Source organism: Haliotis cracherodii, unplaced genomic scaffold, assembly GCF_022045235.1.
Source record: "Haliotis cracherodii isolate W230 unplaced genomic scaffold, xgHalCrac1.p SCAF_6, whole genome shotgun sequence".
NCBI lineage: Eukaryota > Metazoa > Mollusca > Gastropoda > Lepetellida > Haliotidae > Haliotis > Haliotis cracherodii.
In genome coordinates this window covers 20,991,988-21,011,435 of record NW_027266319.1, presented here as the reverse complement: position 1 = coordinate 21,011,435, position 19,448 = coordinate 20,991,988, and the positions used below count along the sequence as shown (strand labels likewise).

At 42.9% G+C, this 19,448-nt stretch overlaps 1 protein-coding gene across 1 annotated transcript in view; it reads right to left on the bottom strand.

The window, feature by feature from the left end:
- The window catches only part of LOC139446007 (cadherin EGF LAG seven-pass G-type receptor 1-like), a 73,275-nt gene that overhangs the window by 10,132 nt on the left and 43,695 nt on the right, over window positions 1-19,448 (bottom strand). The window contains exons 6-25 of the mRNA XM_071227275.1: window positions 13,800-14,004; window positions 12,861-12,973; window positions 12,480-12,730; window positions 11,717-11,791; window positions 10,531-10,700; window positions 10,134-10,280; window positions 9,506-9,619; window positions 8,477-8,636; window positions 7,150-7,415; window positions 6,246-6,432; window positions 5,931-6,032; window positions 5,407-5,501; window positions 4,744-4,947; window positions 4,199-4,382; window positions 3,882-4,022; window positions 3,651-3,750; window positions 2,781-2,957; window positions 1,800-1,929; window positions 890-1,096; window positions 324-477 (exon numbers count right to left, since the gene is read on the bottom strand). Coding sequence (XP_071083376.1) covers window positions 324-477; window positions 890-1,096; window positions 1,800-1,929; window positions 2,781-2,957; window positions 3,651-3,750; window positions 3,882-4,022; window positions 4,199-4,382; window positions 4,744-4,947; window positions 5,407-5,501; window positions 5,931-6,032; window positions 6,246-6,432; window positions 7,150-7,415; window positions 8,477-8,636; window positions 9,506-9,619; window positions 10,134-10,280; window positions 10,531-10,700; window positions 11,717-11,791; window positions 12,480-12,730; window positions 12,861-12,973; window positions 13,800-14,004 — 3,182 coding nt within the window. The remainder of the gene's footprint in view (window positions 1-323; window positions 478-889; window positions 1,097-1,799; window positions 1,930-2,780; window positions 2,958-3,650; window positions 3,751-3,881; window positions 4,023-4,198; window positions 4,383-4,743; window positions 4,948-5,406; window positions 5,502-5,930; window positions 6,033-6,245; window positions 6,433-7,149; window positions 7,416-8,476; window positions 8,637-9,505; window positions 9,620-10,133; window positions 10,281-10,530; window positions 10,701-11,716; window positions 11,792-12,479; window positions 12,731-12,860; window positions 12,974-13,799; window positions 14,005-19,448) is intronic.

Genomic DNA, 19,448 nt, shown 5'->3' with positions numbered 1-19,448 from the left:
CTGACCACCCGATCCTGTTGATCACCTCTTACAAGCATGGGTTGCTGAAGACCAGTTCTACCCCAGATCTTCACGGGTCAATAGTGGTCTGTAAATAATAGTCCAGTCTGCTACATGGAAACTAAGGATTGACAGTGTTCATTGGGTATGATGAAATTCATCCAACTAAGTCATCTATTGAACTGATCCACTTAGTTGCCTCTTACGACAAGCATATGTTGCTAGGCACCAAATCTAACCTGGAATCCCCAAGCGGTCTTTCTCAATGAGAACTGCCTGGATAAGCTATATATTGTGTGGCAACTACTGACAATACAACGCACCATATCCTACGAGGTAGTAGAACTTCATGGACCCATAGTTGATGATGCGCAGCTCAGTGAGCATCCTGTAGATGTGGAGCACGTCGACAAACAGCCAGGCAAAGGCGGAGACGTAGAAGTAGTGAAGGCTGATACACACCAACTTGCAGAACAACTGATGAGAGATGAATAACAGCTTGTCATACACCGCAGGACATACATAATGTTATACAATGACATGAACAGGACACACAGTATAACATCTAATACAATCACAAGTATAGGAGCAGAGATACAAGTTATCCAATGGCAGTTACAACACAGAATATATAACATGTTTTACAACAGCAATAACAGGACAGGAGATACAATGTTATTCAACAGTAAAAAGGTGATTCCTATCTATTTTTGTCTGCAAAGCTAAAGTGCATTATCATACTGTCAGTGCTGGAATAGATTTGCTTTACATCTGTCAAACACATTGTATTGACACATCTACCTACAAAAACTTCACAATAAGTCTGTAGGGTTTGTAGGGATTTTAAGGTTTGCATATACTGTACAATAACAACAGGATTATAGCATACCTTTTGTCGGACACGGTCGATGCCAATGATGAAGGACAGCTGGGTGATGAAGAGGACGAAGATGATGTTGATGTGGATGCTGTTCCAGTTGCATTGCAGTCGTTTAAAGACCATGAAGACGAAGAAGGCGAAGACGAGACATGCCATAGAGATGACGACCAGGATGTAGGTGAGGACCTCCACATGCACCGTCGACGAATACAGATACTGCAATATAACGACAGACAGAATGCAGGATAATGGAGTTAGTTGGGACAAGAAGCAGCAGAAGTCTTTGTTTGTTTGTTGTTTAACACAACACTCAGCAATATTCCAGCTACATGATGGCAGTCTGTAAATAATTTAGTCTGGACCAGACAATCCAGTGATTGACATCATGAGCATTGATTCACGTCTTGGGATCGATGACATGCATCAACCATGTCAGCGAGCCAGACCACCTGATCCCGTATGTGGCCTCTTACAACAAGCATAGTCACCTTTTACGGCAAGCATGGGTTGCTGAAGACCAATTCTACCTCGGATCTTCACGGGTCTTCAGTGTTGCAGCAGCCCCATTTGGCAGATGACATCAACAATGTAATCCTAATTAGTTTTCAGTGAGTTTCAGCAATGCTCCAGCAATATCAAGGCAGGGGACACCAGAAATGGGCTCACACATTGTACCCATGTGGGAATCAAACCCCTCCATGTGACTAGCAAACGCTTTAACCATTAGGCCACCAATAGCCAGTTTGTATTCAGACCCAGGTCATTAATGGTAGCAATAAATAGTGACAGTCACAGACCAGAGAATATCCTGCATAAACAATGGTTCCTCTAGACATCTTTCACTGGACATGTATTTTCAAGATCAAAAGGTATATTTCACAAGACAATATCAGCTGAAGATTGCGACTGACTGACTGACCTCTGCGCCTGCTACATCCATGAGGAGGGCGAATGTGGATAGGTGTTTACAGGAACACACTACGTAGTCCTCGCCGTTCTTTGTGTACTGGTCAATCACCGAACACCCATCTGGCGACCAAAATCCACTCCTGAAATGAAGAGGAACATACTTCAAACTGGCTCAGGAGGAACATACAACAGATAACGACTCAATCAAGAAAAGATGGCATCAATATGAGATATAACAATGGTTGCCAGAGGGTTTCACTTATTGTAGGATGTCAACAAAATGTCTGATTTACTGAGGCTCAATTAGGATTCAGGAAATTAATATTTTTAATGACAGGAAAAAAGGGTTCAAAGGCTAATTTATAACTATCCTTCTCATTTAAATATAACCTTACAACAGTGACATACACCAAAACATTGCAACACTGTGAGGTGTATCAAGTGAGTGAGTGAGTTTGGTTTAACGCCGCTTTTAACAGTATTCCAGTTATATCGCGGCGTGTCAGCTTAATGTGGGAGGAAAGCCCCAAGTGATGCAGGTCTCAGACGTTTACCACTTCGGTGAAACCCACGAGCACGGGTATGGTGCTGACAAACCTAGAAACATAATCAGGGCGAACCGGGATTCGAACCCACAATCATAGGTTTCTGGCGTGCCCAAGGGACGCAACTCTGCACAGCGAATCGCGGCGCCTTAGACGACTGGGCCACCCGTGCCCCCGATGTGTATCAAGGAATATTACAACTGGACTTCACTCCTAAGAGAACAAAAACACAATCAGAATGAATCAGGTTGACACATAAGGCAGAAGGTAAATCATGGGGGCCGAGAAGGCTGGAGGAAAAGATCAGAATCCCACTTTACTGCATTTGATGTGATATATTGTACACGACTCAAAAGAAGTTCAAGAAAGCCCACTATTTTCATAGGACTACGGCTAATCTGCCATGTTACCAAGTACAAGGAAACAATGTGTGTATCGTGTATTACCGCTCCGTGTCGTGCTTCCAGTAGACACACTGGGGCCCAGTCCTGTTGGAGGAGTGCAGTTGCTTCAGCGTGATGTTGACAGGGGTGGAGATGGAGCCGTTGATGACTTTGCCCTCGTCCACAATCACCACCGTCATCACAGGACTGTTGATGACGACAGGGATGTCGCCCATCACCCTAGAGCAGAAAGCAAACACATGATTCTGCCCTGACTTTCAAAAACTGTAACAAAAGTACACTGTTGGTGGAGGTATTGGTGGAAAAGTTGGTGGGTCCACTGAGATACTGTGCCACAGTTTAACATGAATACCCCACAGAGAAACAGTATACTGACTCTGTAATGACCAGTCCTTGTGTTACCACCTTAATGCGGAGCGCCAGGCAGGGTAACAAGTACCATCTTATAAAATCCTTTGGTATGATGCAGCCAGGGATCGAACCCTGGACCTTCCGCTCTCAGGGCTGACGCTCTAACACTAGACCACGGAGGCGGTATGAAGATGTTGGTGAAGATGCTGCTCGAGGTTTACAATACAAAGACATCAAAACTGTTTGTTTTACAATGCAGTAACAAATATTCCAGCTGTATGATGGCAGCCTGTAGATAATCATGTCTGGGCCAGGCAAACCAGTGGTTGATAACATGACAAGAACCCACATTAGAATACAAGGACACAAACAATCAGCCCAGTCACAGTGGTTCTAACAACAAAGGGGAACTGCTAAGGGCATATTCTGATTCAGAATCTAGAATCTTGGCTACATGCACCTCTCACTAAACAATGTCAGATTGCCAGGCAAACTTGTTGATGGACAGCAGAAGATGGTGGTAAGATGTTGATCTTAAGGGAGATAATAATGATGACTGACCTGACGGAAGGTGAGAACTGCTTCGGCAGAATATTCCCCATGGTGCGATACAGGATATATCCTACATATGCCTTGGGAACACTGTTGTCTGTGTGGGTACCTGGAAAACAAAGTATAACATTATAGGAGTGCAATATGCCTATTTTTTCCTATGTAATATATGGCATAGATGAATGCATAACATGGAATAGCTGTAGTTATTACATGGAATTACTACATGCAAGTACTCACCTGCAGTAACAGGCTTGAAGATGGACATGGGCAGTTTGATGTTGGAATCATCATCAAAAGTTCCTTTCTTCTGAATGTGGTCGTACTTCGGGATTGTCTTCTTTGTTATGTTGTCCTTAGCAATCCAGTCAACACCCAACACTGTAAGGGAGAAGATCCACAGAATACACACGTCTTCAAAGCTAACAGGTATTTTGTGCAAATATTTCAAAACCAGAATTATCTCCATTATGTATACATCATGTTACTCAATTATGAGTGCATCCATGCCTTTGACTCTACCCCTGCCTGATAATTGAGTATTTTCATGTACCTACCCATATTGTCGGATATAGCATCAAATGCTGGGGTCTTGGTGGAGGCGAAGTTGGTGGCCAGAGTAACAAGGTATTCCTCAAACAGGTTCATTAGTTTGGATGCTCCATCCCATTTGGTGTTGACTGTGTCCCAGTAGACTTTCGTCTCCGGCTCTGTCACATTGCTGACAGCCACCAGCATTTCCTGCAACATTCACAACACCCGGTGTAAGATTTGTAACTGAGTCCCAGACTTGACCCCCAGTCCAAGACTCGACCCCCAATCCCAGACTCGACACCCAGTCCCAGACTCGACACCCAGTCTCAAACTCAGCTGGGTGGCTGCTGACTAATGCCGGTTTATGATGTTTCACCGAGACACTCTGTAGCAGTTTAACATAGACACCCCTCTCAGACACATTATGCTGACTCCAAGCTGACCAGTCTTTGTTTTATCCCCTTAATGCTAAGAACCAGACTGGGTAACAACAAGTACCATCTTTTAAAATCTTTTTATACAACTCTGATAAATCTCGTATCACATCATGTACAGTATCTGTGTGTACCTGGATGTAGGTTCCATGCTGCTCATTGGTCAGACTGAGGCCCTTCTGTTTGACCTCATACTTGAGAATCTTGTAGATGATCTGATAGGCTGTGGAGATGTCGCCACCATACATTGGACGTGTCGTGTTCGTGGCGTTCCTCAGACTGTCGATGGAGGTCTTTGCTACGAATGTGTTGATGGATGCTTCATTAAGCTGAGCAATCTGAATCCAAATTGAAGAAAATAATTAGTACGAAAAGAACTCGAATGACAAAAGTCAATTTTCTCACACATACAGTTTCAAATGACTATTACAACCAAGATCACAAGGTCAACACTCTTCCCTTGAGTGAGTGAGTTCCGTTTACGAGAAACTGAAACTCCCACATATGTAAATGTTCTGCATAACAAGTACAAGGTCAAACAAGTTGATGATGATATTAAAAAACCTACATATATATTGTTCAACTTCATTTCTTTCCCACTGGTTAGGAAAGCAAGATACTACTACTTACACAACAACTTGTGGATAGGTGACAATGAAGAGGACGTTTGTTGAAAATCTTAAGATTATTTAGTATGATGACAGCCAGGAATATTTGAAAAGGGTAATAAGGTTTTTGCAAGAATTATTTCAAATAATGTTTGTAAATGGAGCTTGTAAAGCTGTCTCCATACTCACAGATGCTTGAAGCTTGGTGAAGTTGGCACTCGTACAGTTGTACAGATTGGGCTCCAGCCAGCTGTCTGTTTCCAAACACTTCCGAACTGCATCGCCTGCAACGCGTGAAAGGTGAAGTATTACAATCCCTAACATTGGTGCCCATGATGCAGAGTCAAAGGTAAATGGATCCACTGATTCCCATGACATATGGAGTATCTTCTCTGCTGAGGAAAATTTCACCCCCTGAACCCCATTCTGGTCAACACAGTGGACCTGTCCCAATCAGGATCAACCATATAAACCCCATTCTGGGCAACACAGTGCACCTGTCCCAATTAAGGGCAACCATATAAACCCCATTCTGGGCAACACAGCAAGCCATTTCCTCTCATGACTGACCACCCAATCCCCAAACTGTTTAACTCTTGGTCAACAAGCATGACATACTATGCACATATTTGCAATTTCAACGAGAACCTTTTCTGATGATAAAATGCACCAGGTTTATTCTGCAATGGGCCCAATACAGACTGTGTACCTACCAATGGCAGTCCCAGGACAGTCTATCACCGCTTGGTCGCCAAGTGAGACTGGATCCCACCAGATTCCAGCTGCATAGTTCCTCGGACAGTAAGCGTACACAACTAAAATAGAAATGACATAAAATTGACTAGTGAAATTATTACAAAACTTTTTACTTAATCTTTCCTATCAATTTTATAACTTATATTCATAGTTAAGAAAACATAACAACCCATTCTAATCTTCTGGGTCGACATGAAAACATGATAGAACACATATTCCAAAAAGCTGAATGATGTTCTTCAATACTGTGAAGTTATTAAACTCTCTCTTACCATGGCAGCCCTCATCCTCTCGGATCTCCGCGAATATACTTGGACACTGGTCACACCTCCTTCCCACGATGCCCAACTTGCACGTGCACTGACCGGTGACAGGGTGACACGTTGCCCCTGACGCGCCGAGATGGTAGCAGTTACATGGGTAGCACACTTCGCTTCCTGCTGGCCGGTAATGGTTGGCCTGAAGGGAATGATGACAGCATTATTTTGAAGCCCTGTGCTGATTTTTTTTCTAATTATTCATTTTCTTATCATTTATGAATTTTTATTTTTTTTCATCATGAAATGAGTGATGACAAACTAGAGTGAGTGAGTGAGTATGGTTTTATGCCGCTTTTAGCACTATTCCAGCAATATCACGGCGGGGGACACCAGAAATGGGCTTCACACATTGAGCCATGTCGGGAATCAAACCCGGGTCTTAGGCGTGACGAGCGAACGCTTTAACCACTAGGCTACCCGACCGCCCCGGTGACAAACACTGTGTAGACCAAATATGTATTCATACTGATAAATGATTCATACTAATTGCTTACCTCAACTCATCTTCAACAAGGTAGTGGACATATGCTTGGGGTCATGACTGAACCATGATGAAAACTGAACGGGGGTGACCACTACTGAGCGACCCCCATCCCAACTATTCCCATGGACAATAACATACAAGATACATTCTCCACAGAACTATTGGTCCATATCCATGTATTTTTGTCCACAGTTGTTGTCAAGACAGCAGCATCAGATTAACTTGTTGTCAAGATAGCAGCATCAGATTAACTTGTTGTCAAGATAGCAGCATCAGATTAACTAACAGTGTAAACCCGTTCGGACATCAATCTGTTCTCTGATCTATTGCGAAACAATATGTTTCATATTGCATAACCTTTATCTCTCCTACCTTGCAGATACATTCCCCCGAAGTCTTGTTACAGGCGGAGTCAAATCCGCGGTCCACACGGCAGTTGCAGGGTCCACAGACAGGGTAGCCGTACCAGGATGCAGGGCACTCCTTGGGGGCGGTCACTTCGCAGTAGTCGCCCCTCTGACGTGCCCCACACTCGCACGAGTAGAAGTTGCGCTGAGTGTTGGGGCGTCGACATGTGGAGTAGTTCTGGCAGGGATTGGCACTGGTGCAGATGTCCTTACAATCGGGGCCAATGAAACCTGGAACACAACAATATGAAGATGTTACAAGAATTTTCAAGATCATGATGCACTGAGGACAGTGATGTTCATAATGTACATAAATAGAATAATGACCAAAGTGAGTGAGTGTGTGAATATGGTTTTACGCCGCTTTTAGCACTATTCCAGCACTACCACGGCAGGGACACCAGAAATGGGCTTCACACATTGTGCCCATGTCGGGAATCGAACCCACATCTTCGGCGTGATGAGCAATAATGAATTAAGTGTTGTTGTGTTGTGTTGTGCTGTGCTGTGCTGTGCTGTGCTGTGGTGTGGTGTGGTGTGGTGTGGTGTGGTGTGGTGTGGTGTGGTGTGGTGTGGTGTGGTGTGGTATGGTATGGCAAGTAAGTTTAGAATAATGCCCAGGGCCCTGTTCTACAAAGTGACACTATGGCTGTCTTAGTTTTATGTTAATGTATGGGAGTTATGACCACCTCAGCGCTGCAATTGCTTTTGTGGAGAGGGGCCCAGATCATTATTAAATAGAGACTAATGCCCTGATTGTGAATAGACAATAATGGGCCCTTCAAGACTGTGATTGGAAGACATTAAACAAAGAATTCACTGGTGTCTGGCATCGAATGAAAAGAAATAGCAGACCAGTTTACTGGTGAAGTAAAATTGCTCTCTCCAAACTTAACATCACCAGAGTGGTTTATTGTCGTTTGGGGGTTTGTTGTTTAACGCCGCACTCTGCAGTATTCCAGCTATATGACGGCAGTCTGTAAATAATCGAGTCTGGACCAGACAATCCAGTGAATAATATCATGAACATCGATCCACGCAATTGGGATCAATGACATGCATCAACCAAGTCAGGGAGTCTGACCACCCGATCCCGTTTGTTGCCTTTTAGGACAAGCATAGTCGCCTTTTAGGGCAAGCATGGGTTGCTGAAGACCTATTTTTGTAAAATATCTGATTGCACCACACAAATTTTGAGGTTCATGCAGTCATGATGTTCATAAACATCTGTAATAGAGGTCAATACACATGCACAGATACGGTACAAGATTTATGGTCCCTGGCCAACTGACCTGGTGGACAATCACATGAATGATCCTCCCACTCATCGACACAGGTGCCGATGCCACAGAGGTTTCCAAGACACTTCTCCGTGCTCTCGCATCCCGCTTCCACGTTGTTCTCGTTGGGATTGTTCAACACTGTGTTGGCATAGTTGCCCATGCGGATATCCTGGAAACAGTGACAAGACATTACCAATGGTGTCACAGCGAGTTACCATACTGGGAATAGTAAATGAATGAAAGTAAGACTTTGTTCATTTCAACCCCTGCTTCTTTTGGACCTAGAACAACTCTAAATGTTAGTTATGGCTAAAGCGTGTCAAAATAGGCTGATTTCATTGGCTTTTTAAGGAGTGATTTGTAATATGTAGACATGAGCAAGTACATGACCTTAGTTGATATTTTGAGAAGTATGGCAAAAAATATTATCTTGGACACAGACTTGTTCGAAGTTAAATGAAATTGTCTTTGATTGAAAATTCATTCTTTTCACTCATTTTATCCACACTTATGTTCCTGATCATGCCGGAAGTAAACAGCTTGATAGTGTAAGAGATAAGCTTATTGATATTTTCATACCTCTATATCAGAGTTTTCCGTAACTTTCAAAAACTGACATTACCACTTGGCCCCATCAGACCTAGATCTTGAATTGAGTGAGTGAGTGAGTATGGTTCTATGCCGTGTTTAACAATATTCCAGCAATATCACGGTTGGGAAAACCAGAAATGGGCTTCACACATTGTACCCATGTCGGTAATCAAACCCGGGTCTTTGGCTTGATGAGTGAAAACTTTAGCCACTAGGCTACCTGACCCCCCCGACCCCTGACAACACGACAATCTAGTGATTGATATCATGAACATCAATCCTAACAATTGGAATACAATGAAATGCAATCAAGCAAGTCACCCAGACTGATTGACCAGCATGGGTTGCTGGGGACCTATATTCCCACATAGGATCGCGATGGGTCTGGTCGCTATGAGTACTGGAGGCTTTTTTCCTGACTGAATTAAACATGGGTCAACTCCTTACCTTGACACAGCCGTGAAAGCCATTCTTGATTGGTTCATTGCCTTGACGTGTCGCTCCCACATACACCATGCTGACCACACTACTCTTGATGGTACTCGCTCGCTCCACCTCCATCTGGGGAAACAAAATGTCACAGTCACATAAAAAGCTCTTGCATCCAAATTGGTTTTTGATTCTGAAGATACTTTGTTTCAATTCCTCCCCTTGAAATAACAGTGCTTGTGTTAGCTTTCCTTTGAAAATCTAATCATGTCAAACACAATTGAATGTAGAAATCTTACATATCATCCTGAATGAAGTAGTCTTGAATCAAGTCCAATGTTTGTTTGTTAGTGTGTTTGTTTAAGGACGTGTCAGTAATTTCCAACTATATGATGGCTGCCTTAAATAATCGACTCTGAACCAGATAACCCAGTGCTCGATATTGTGAGCAAGAATCCACACCGTCAGGCTACAATGACAGGCAATGAACCAAGTCACTGGGCCTGACCACCCGATCATGACCAGCAATGGTGGCTGTGGATATAGTTTTGCACAACGAAAACTACAGATAACCTAGTTCTACTTTGAAAACACAATATGTTTAACTCATGACCACCAAGGTCAGAGTAACCTTGACCTTACTCACACTGAGTTGGCCATAGTCAAGGGTGAGCTCTTGACGACCTTGGAACCAACGGGACTCAAAGTAGTGCCACTTCCCATCATTCACTTTGCGGAAATCAAACACAATCTTGGTAGCCTTGAAGTTGTATGTGATGAAACCATCCTCAATCTGGAAGGGGAAAAATATGCCTTCATCATTTTTGGTCTAGTGTTATCTTGATCGATCAGAACAATGTGATCTCAGATTTTATCTCAATAAAAGGTTCATGCGTGTGCTACGGTCATGAAGATAAATCAACAACCAAAAGCTGAAGGATAATAAGCATGGGTGCAACACAAGTATTGGTTCCGACGAAACACAGGATATTTTTAAAAAACAAAACAAATTCCTCCAAGTACCAAAGTCAATCATCTCTTACCATGATAGTGACTTGGCCAACGCTGAGATTTATCTGCATGAGGGCGCCACTGTCTGCTCGGGTGCGGAAGGCAAGACCGTTATACCATGGGAAACTGACTTTGTTGTTGGTGCCGAAGTTGGAGTAGGCGAGGTATCCATTGCCTTTTAACTTCCTCGGGGACTCAATCACTGAAATTAAACATGTTACCAACACTGAACTGACTGCATGTGACGATCTCACTGGTGAAGATAGGGCTATCTGGCTCTATGGTTTTGTAGTTAACAGTGAGTTAGTTGGGGTTGACTCTAATGGATTTTAGAATGAACATTTACAACTTTGGTGAAATCAATCAGCACAGGTATGGTGCTGCACATAAGATGGATGCCAGAACGTGGTTGTGGCAAGATAGTGGAAGTGGTAGTTGTGGTGGTGGCGATGGTAGTTGTCGTTGTGGTTGGCTGCGGTGGTTGTGTGGTTGTGGTGGTTGTGTTGTGAATGTGGTAGTTGTGGTTGTTGTGGTGGTGGTGTTGTTGCATGGTTGTGGTTGTGTTGTGAATGTGGTAGTTGTGGTGGTGGTGGTAGTTGTGTTGTTGCATGGTAGCGGTGGTTATGTGGTTGCATGGTTGTGGTGGTGGTTGTGGGGTGAATGTGGTGGTGGTGGTGGTGGTGGTGGTTGTGGTGTGATTGTGGTGGTTGTGCAGGTTGAGATGGTTGTGGTGGTGGTTGTGGGGTGGTTGTGGGGTGGTTGTGGGGTGAATGTGGTAGTTGTGGTGGTGGTGGTAGTTGTGTTGTTGCATGGTAGCGGTGGTTATGTGGTTGCATGGTTGTGGTAGTGGTTGTGGGGTGAATGTGGTGGTGGTGGTGGTGGTGGTGGTTGTGGTGTGATTGTGGTGGTTGTGCAGGTTGAGATGGTTGTGGTGGTGGTTGTGGGGTGGTTGTGGGGTGAATGTGGTAGTTGTGGTCATGGCGATGGTAGTTGTCGCTGTGGTTGGCTGCGGTGGTTGTGTAGTGGTGGTTGTGTTGTCAATGTGGTTGTTGTGGTTGTTGTGGTGGTTGTATTGTTGAATGGTAGTGGTGGTTGTGTGGTTGCATGGGAGTGGTGGTTGTGTGGTTGCATGGTTGTGTTGTGAATGTGGTAGTTGTGGTTGTTGCATGGTTTTGGTGGTTGTGTGGTGGTTGTGCAGGTTGAGATGGTTGTGGTTACCTTGGCTACAGTCCTTGCCGCCAGCCTTGTCTCGACATTCACAGGTGAAGGTCGTCCAACCCTCCTTGCATATACCTGCACAGAACATCATTCATGGTCATTCAATAATCCAGGATGTATCAAATCTCACAACAGTACTACAACATAGTTTGCCAGTTCATCGCTTAGTCATATTAGACAGCAACCTTTTATGAAAAGACAACCAAGAAACAGCAACATCAGCTAAATCTTTCATTGAACTGCCAGGCAAGTATTCTACATCCTTAGTCCATAGTTCATAAAACATTTCTATGTCATTGTGACTACTCCTAAAACAGTGAGTGAGTGAGTATAGTTTGACACTGCATTTAGCAATATTCCAGCAATACCATGGTGGGGGACACCAAGAAAGAGCTTCACACATTGTACCCATGTGGAGAATCAAACCTGAGCCTTCGGTGAGAAGAGCAAGCACTTTAACTACTATGTTACCAAATCACCCCGCTTAAACCATGAGACACACATTTGTGACATCAATAACCATGCTGCTTGTAAAACAAAGCTTGAGTTGATTGATGTGAGTGAGTGAGTGAGTATGGTTTTACGCAGCTTCTAGCAATATTCCAGCAATATCATGGTGGGGGACACCAGAAATGGGCTTCACACATTGTACCCATGTCAGGAATCAAACCCGGGTCTTCGGCGTGACAAGCGAACGCTTTAACCACTAGCCTACCCGACCGCCCCGAATTGATTTAAGAAACAGGAGACAACTGCGACTGACCTCCATATCGGCATGGCTTTTCCGAACACATGGACTTCTTGGCCGAACAGCCTGCCTCACTGCCCTTCCCCACATAGGAGACAGATGAGTTGAGGTTCAGAATGTCGTGGTCGATGTAGAAGTCTTTAATGCAGCCGACAAAGTCCTTGTTGACTATCTGGAAGGTGGTGGGGAGGGACGGCAACCCCCCAATCTGGAGGGGGCCTGTCAGATCCAGAAGGCGATGACAAATCTTCGTGGGATTCTCGCATCTAGGAAATAAAGGATGTTATTGCAGTATCAAACCAACTGGTCATTATAACCAATAACAATCTATAACAGCTTCTCAAAGACAAAGATCAAAGTATTTAAAATCAAATAGGCTAAAGTACTGCTACTTACATCTTATCAAGTACTGTAGCATTGCGATCTGCACAGGAGTAGTTCCCCAGCTGGGCATGGTAGAGAATGGAGACGAGAGTGTCGCAGTCTTCTCCCACTGTCACTGTGGCTTCCTGGAAGAGGAAAACAAAGGATGTCCAGTCAGGATGTGGAAGAGGTTGGATGGAAGGATGGATGGATGGATAGATGGATGGATGGATGGATGAGTGTGAAAGGATGAATGAGTAAAGAAGATGGTTGGATTAGCGTGGAAGGATGGATGAGTGTGGAAAAGGATAGATGAGTGTGGAAAAGGATGGATGAGTGTGGAAAAGGATGGTTGAGTGTGGAAAAGGATGGTTGAGTGTGGAAAAGGATGGATGAGTGTGGAAAAGGACAGATGAGTGTGGAAAAGGATGGATGAGTGTGGAAAAGGATGGTTGAGTGTGGAAAAGGATGGATGAGTGTGGAAAAGGATGGTTGAGTGTGGAAAAGGATGGATAAGTGTGGAAAAGGATAGATGAGTGTGGAAAAGGATGGATGAGTGTGGAAAAGGATGGTTGAGTGTGGAAAAGGATGGATGAGTGTGGAAAAGGATGGATGAGTGTGGAAAAGGATGGATGAGTGTGGAAAAGGATGGATGGATGGATGGATGAATGTGGATTGGGATGGACTAATATGGAAGGATTGATATGGATGGATGGAAATGAGCATTGAAGAGGGTGGATTGATATGAGTGGGTGGTTGGATGGATGAGCGTAGAAGACTTTGGTTATAGAAATATTTTTTCCACTGTGTGCCCTTTCATGGTATTAAGATTCTATCCATGCCATTGACATGAAGAATTCGAACCAGCAAACAAATAATTGGGGGAATGTTAACCACCGACAGTACATATATGCAAATCCCTGATATTAAACATGCACAAACTTGCCAAAGAATGGAAGAAAAATTACTTACCCGATTTAGAAAATTGACCTTGACCTTCACCCATTCGCCAGTGTTCACTCCGCCCCTGACATAAGGATTGACAGTCGTGATGTCAGCACCCAGAGAGTACGAGAACTGAATCTGTCCATCGATAATTTCCAGGGCAATAAAATCGTGGAGTTCATTAAATCGCCCGTTGTAGAAGAGCAAGCCATTTTTCTCCTGCGTGGCGAATCTGCAAGAGAATAATGAGGTGGTTACGATCTGACGGCTGACATTTTATCTTGATGCTTGCTCTTGCATCTTGCAACACAAGTCATAGCTCAAACTGATTGAATGAGATCTCAATACTGTCCATTTCAACCAATTCAATTTGACATGAAACATAATTTCATCATAAATAATCTCGACTGACTTTTATATTTTTAGCATATGGATTCAATGAATCACCTTTAAAGAGCTGAACCACTGAAGTTGAAGAATCATTATTTCAAATTATCTCACACAAAAACCATTCAATACTGGAAATATTGGTAAGGACCAATACATGAGCTGCTTAATTTAAGTCTATAGTTGTATTTTCACAAATATGAAACAAAATATCGGCTTTTTATGATCACTAATGCTTCACAAATGACATCAATAAAACCATGGCCCAATAACTCAATTCTGAGTCTTTACAATTACTTCAACTGGCCACATTAACTCTCTATGAAGGCGCTACCACTGCACACAGCACATTCAGTATTTAACCAGGGTTACACGGTCATACCGATTGTGGAATTAGGCATTGGCCAAGCACTCTCCCGACACACATAAATGACTCACAGCCTGGTCCGCTTCCACTATTGATTGCTGTTCTATAGCATTCCGGCCACGCATGTAAAAATCAATTAATCAGAAGCACTAATTTAAGGCCAGATTGAGTGCATTTGTGAACAATGTGAATCAACACAGTGTCTTTGAGTGGTCAAATAACGCAAATCAAATGCCTGTTGAACTGGCAGCTGTGAGTGAAGCCAAGATCTCATTGCAACCCCATAAATGACAAAATTAAATGAGACACTGTTTTTATTCAAAAGGATTCAATCATCTTGGAACAGAAAGAGAGATAATCTACTGACCAGACTGTGTAGTCATTAAGTTAATGTAAGACTATGTATGATATAAAAATAGTGCATTCAGGAAAATTATGAACAAAAAACATCTCAAAAATTAAAATTGGTACTTGTCAATATCTTAAAAAGACAACTGTTGTTTGTCTTGTCTGTTGTTTACAGTGAGTAAGTGAGTTAAGTTAAACGCCGCTTTTAACATTATTCCAGTTATATCACGGCGTGTCAGCTTAATGTGGGAGGAAAGCCCGAAGTGATGCAGGTCTCAGACGTTTACCACTTCGGTGAAACCCACAAGCACGGATATGGTGCTGACAAACCTAGAACCATAATCGGGGCGAACCGGGATTCGAACCCACAACCATAGGTTTCTGGCGTGCCCAAGGGATGCAACTCTGCACAGCGAATCGCGGCGCCTTAGACGACTGGGCCACCCGTGCCCCCTGTTGTTTACACCAATCAGCAATAATCCAGCTTTAATACGATTGCTTGCAAACAATCCAGTCAGAGCCAGACAAAACAGTGGTTGATATTATGAACAGAATCAGGGTATGATGGCACAAATATACCAAGTGACCTAACCTGATCACCCAATGAGATTGAGTCAACTCTTACGACAAGCGTAGGTTACTAAGGACTAGGGCTGGGATGAGTCCAAATTTACCCGCCCCCGCTATTACCCTACCCTACCCACTGTAGGTCTCTGGAGATGTCTCAAAATCTCCGATTGGGAACTTTTTTAGAATAGCCCTGGCAACACGTATTTTGATACATGTATTAAACAATCTGGTCATGCATACACTGAAGTTGACTTAAGTAATATCTTTATTCATCCATATGACAAATCAGAAGGAATGGGTGCATAGTGAGAAAGAAAAGCGAACATTAATGACTTGTAGCGTAACCATAGAGTTCCAGATAATGTTAAGTCATTAGACAATATATCATGTGACTAACCACGTGTCCGGGTAATCCTGTGGGTACCGGGTCCTACTCGGTATCCACCCGACCCGAGTACCCGAGTTACACATCCCAGCCCTACTAAGGACCAATCAAATCCCAAAAGCCCTAGTTTGAACAGCATAAGACCTTGTCAGGCAGGTGATCACACCTTACACAAGCCAGGTGTGCCATATTTACCCTATGACACAATACTCCAACACTGATGAATTTTAATAAGACAACTGGCATGTTATCCGGAAAGCTACTGGTATCCCACTTTAAAAACCCACCGTAAGAATGTCACTTTGATTTCCGCCGAGGACACATGCCCATGCATTTGAAGTCAAGTTTAGATGGATTAAGATTAAGTAGGTCAGATTGGTTGATAACATTTATTCTTTCATCCAAGCTCAAGTGAACATAATACGATTACCCAATGAACATAACTGCAGCGTGATATGAAATGCTTGTACATATGCTACACTGTCAATCACAAAGCTAGTCATTGTCCAGGTGCTTCCCCTTGTGGTGGAGTTTGACAACAATGTGGACAGGTGCTCGGATACAATGTAATGCTCCAATGAAGAAGGATATAAGGCAAGGCCAATTCAATTACTTGTTCCTAAGACTGATATCCCAAAATATGTGAACGGGGTGAGTGAGCAAGTATGGTTTTATGCCCCTTCTAGCAAAATTCCAACAATATCAGGGCGGGGACACCAGAAATGGGCTTCACACATTGTGCCTATGTGGGGAATCGAACCCGGGTGTTGCATGATGAGCAAACGCATTAACTACTAGTCCCTCCCACAGCCCACAATACATGAATGAAGGATGATTTTTCAAACAATACAATTAACTTTTTTTATTTAAGCCCTGTATCTCACCTATCATATAGGAAAAATGGTGGGCATGTTTGAAGTCAGATTGTAGTAATGAAGTAGACAATCCATGACAAAATTTATTATTCTACCAAGCCTTTTTCAGCATTTCTTGAGCATAATACACCAATTTTTCAGGGTTCATTTTGGAGGGAGCAGGACGATGCTATCTTTATTACCTTCAGACAATTATGTTTGCAGCGAATCAGATTTTGGGGGGAATATGGATAAAAAGTGACAGACAGATCTGCAAAAATAATCAAATAAGTTATGACATGAATCTGTCCGAAGAAGTGAATCCAATACTTCGTCGCTCAGGCGTTACCTTGAAACAGCCGATTCACAGGTGAAGTGTTTTCATAAATATCTCATCTCAGAACTCAAAACAAAGAATACACTGTATGGAGAGCGATGAAACAAGAATTGACATCCAGTCGGTATCATGAATGTTGTGTACCATATATGTTATCATCAGTACAGGACTGAAGGAATTCTAATAATGGCCCAAATAAATAATTTGTTCTTCCCAGAAACATTGCTCCAACTCAAATCCTTTGAGATCATGTTCTTGCATCCAGAGAGAATTATGAAGAAATGTTGAAAATGGCCTCATAAAATAACTTCTTGCCTTTTTGTCCACATTACCAGCTTTTTTTAACACAAGGGACCCCAGACAATATTAATCATTTTGCACCACAAGGAATAGCTACATTATCTTCTGCTGAAGGAAGTAAAATTTGGGAACCAGACTAATACCTTAATCTACCTAATAAGCACACCAGGACACACTTGCACGAAGTGGATGAGGTGAGGTGAGGTGAGGTGAGGTGAGGTGAAATGGGGTTTAACGTCACGTCCAAGATTATTGCACTTATATAGCGACGTGCATGTACGTGTCTGTGTTTGTGTGGCTGCTTGTACTAGGCCGGACTGATGCCGATTTATAGTGCTAGCTCACTGAGATACCATGCCGCAGTTTAACATGAATACCCCACTCAGACACAGTATACTGACTCCGAGCCGACCAGTCCTTGTTTTAGCCCCTTAATGCCGAGCGCCAGACAGGGTAACAACAAGTACCATCTGTTAACGTCTTTTGGTATGACGCGGCCGGGGATCGAACCCCGGACCTTCCTCTCTCCGGGCGGACGCTCTACAACTAGACCACGGAGGCGATCAAGTGGATGAAGTACTACGACAGCAGTAAATCTCTCACCTTAACAGACATTTACGACAACCATAGCACTACAAGTGCTCAGAGCAAATAAACCTGGGCAGTCACTATGCTTCATAGTCAGCTGCCCATTTTCATCTTGATGAAAACATTACAATAAGTGCCTTGTGTGAAACGGAGACATTGTCTTCTTTGTAATTAATGAGTGAGTTGGGTTTAACACACTTTGAACAGTAAACCAGTTATAGCCCATTTTCACACTTCAAAGTGAAGTAGGTCTGTGTTTACATTGGTAAAACCCCCAAGCATGGGCATTATATTGGTAAACCTATAAACCTTATCAGGTCGAATATGGAATTTGAACCCATGATCATAGGCTTCAGCCCCACCTAAGGGACGCAACTCTCCAAGCAACGCCCTCAATTAGTTCAATGACCTGTGTTTGTATTGTCTGGCCAGCTCTTTGACAAATGCAACAGTGTGCTGGTGGTGATGGGGAAAGAGTGGAGAACTCAAATTTGAGTAAAGGGGTTCTGTATATATACAGTTTAATAAGGTACTTATTCATTCATGTATCACATTGGTGGAAGGTTGCAGTACTCATAAAATCAATGAATGTGTATCAACATAAAATAGTTGACCGCTGTATTATGCAGCACCCTGACAGAGGGAAGCACCGCCACAAATTACTTTGTTCACGCCAGGCACGCGACATTGCAGACAAATACCACCATAAGCCTGTGTATTGATTTTCCCCGATGGCTGAGGCTCCCCTTGCTTGATGGTAGAGAAGTCAAGTCTCGCGAGAGTTAATCATGACTCTCACGGAGTGTACAGAAAGAAATGCTTCTCATCCCAAAAACTATACCACAAGTAGGCTATATATTTAATACTTAGGCTTAATTACCTCCCTTTGCTTTCAACAGTAAATTACGTTCTGTCACTCAACAGGACTCCCAAAGACATTCTCGACAAACAGACTATTAATTTTTACATTCTTGTTGAACAGACTCAAAATGGGATTTTCCAGTAAATATTTTCAAATGTGAAATAGATACAATGAAATACCATTCAGGTTACAACTCATTAATCATTATGTTGTGTAGATCTACGAGGACACTTGAATGAAGTCTCCACAAGGTGAGAGTGAGTCATGCGTCTCTTTTAGCAATATTCCAGCAGCATCATTGCTGGGAATACCAGAAATTAACTTAGGCTGTATCCATGATGGGTCATGGTTCTACAGTGCACGTAAAAAACACACGAATAAATTTTGGCAATGGCAATCAAATTTTGAGAAAACTTTGGCTAGTGGCGAGTAGCGACTTCTTTAAAACATCATAAATAAATAAATCTTTATTAGAGATAATCAAACTTAAACAAAATAAAAAACTGGTAAAACTTACTTTATGGACAAATCTCTCAAGTTTAAAAAGGAAAATATATACGCTCATGGAGATCATGTTTTTAACGTTATTCATAAGCAATGTGTTCACACATCTATCCACAACAAGCGATCACCACAGCCACTACGCTACCCCACTGCCCCTCTCATAAAAACTTGGTC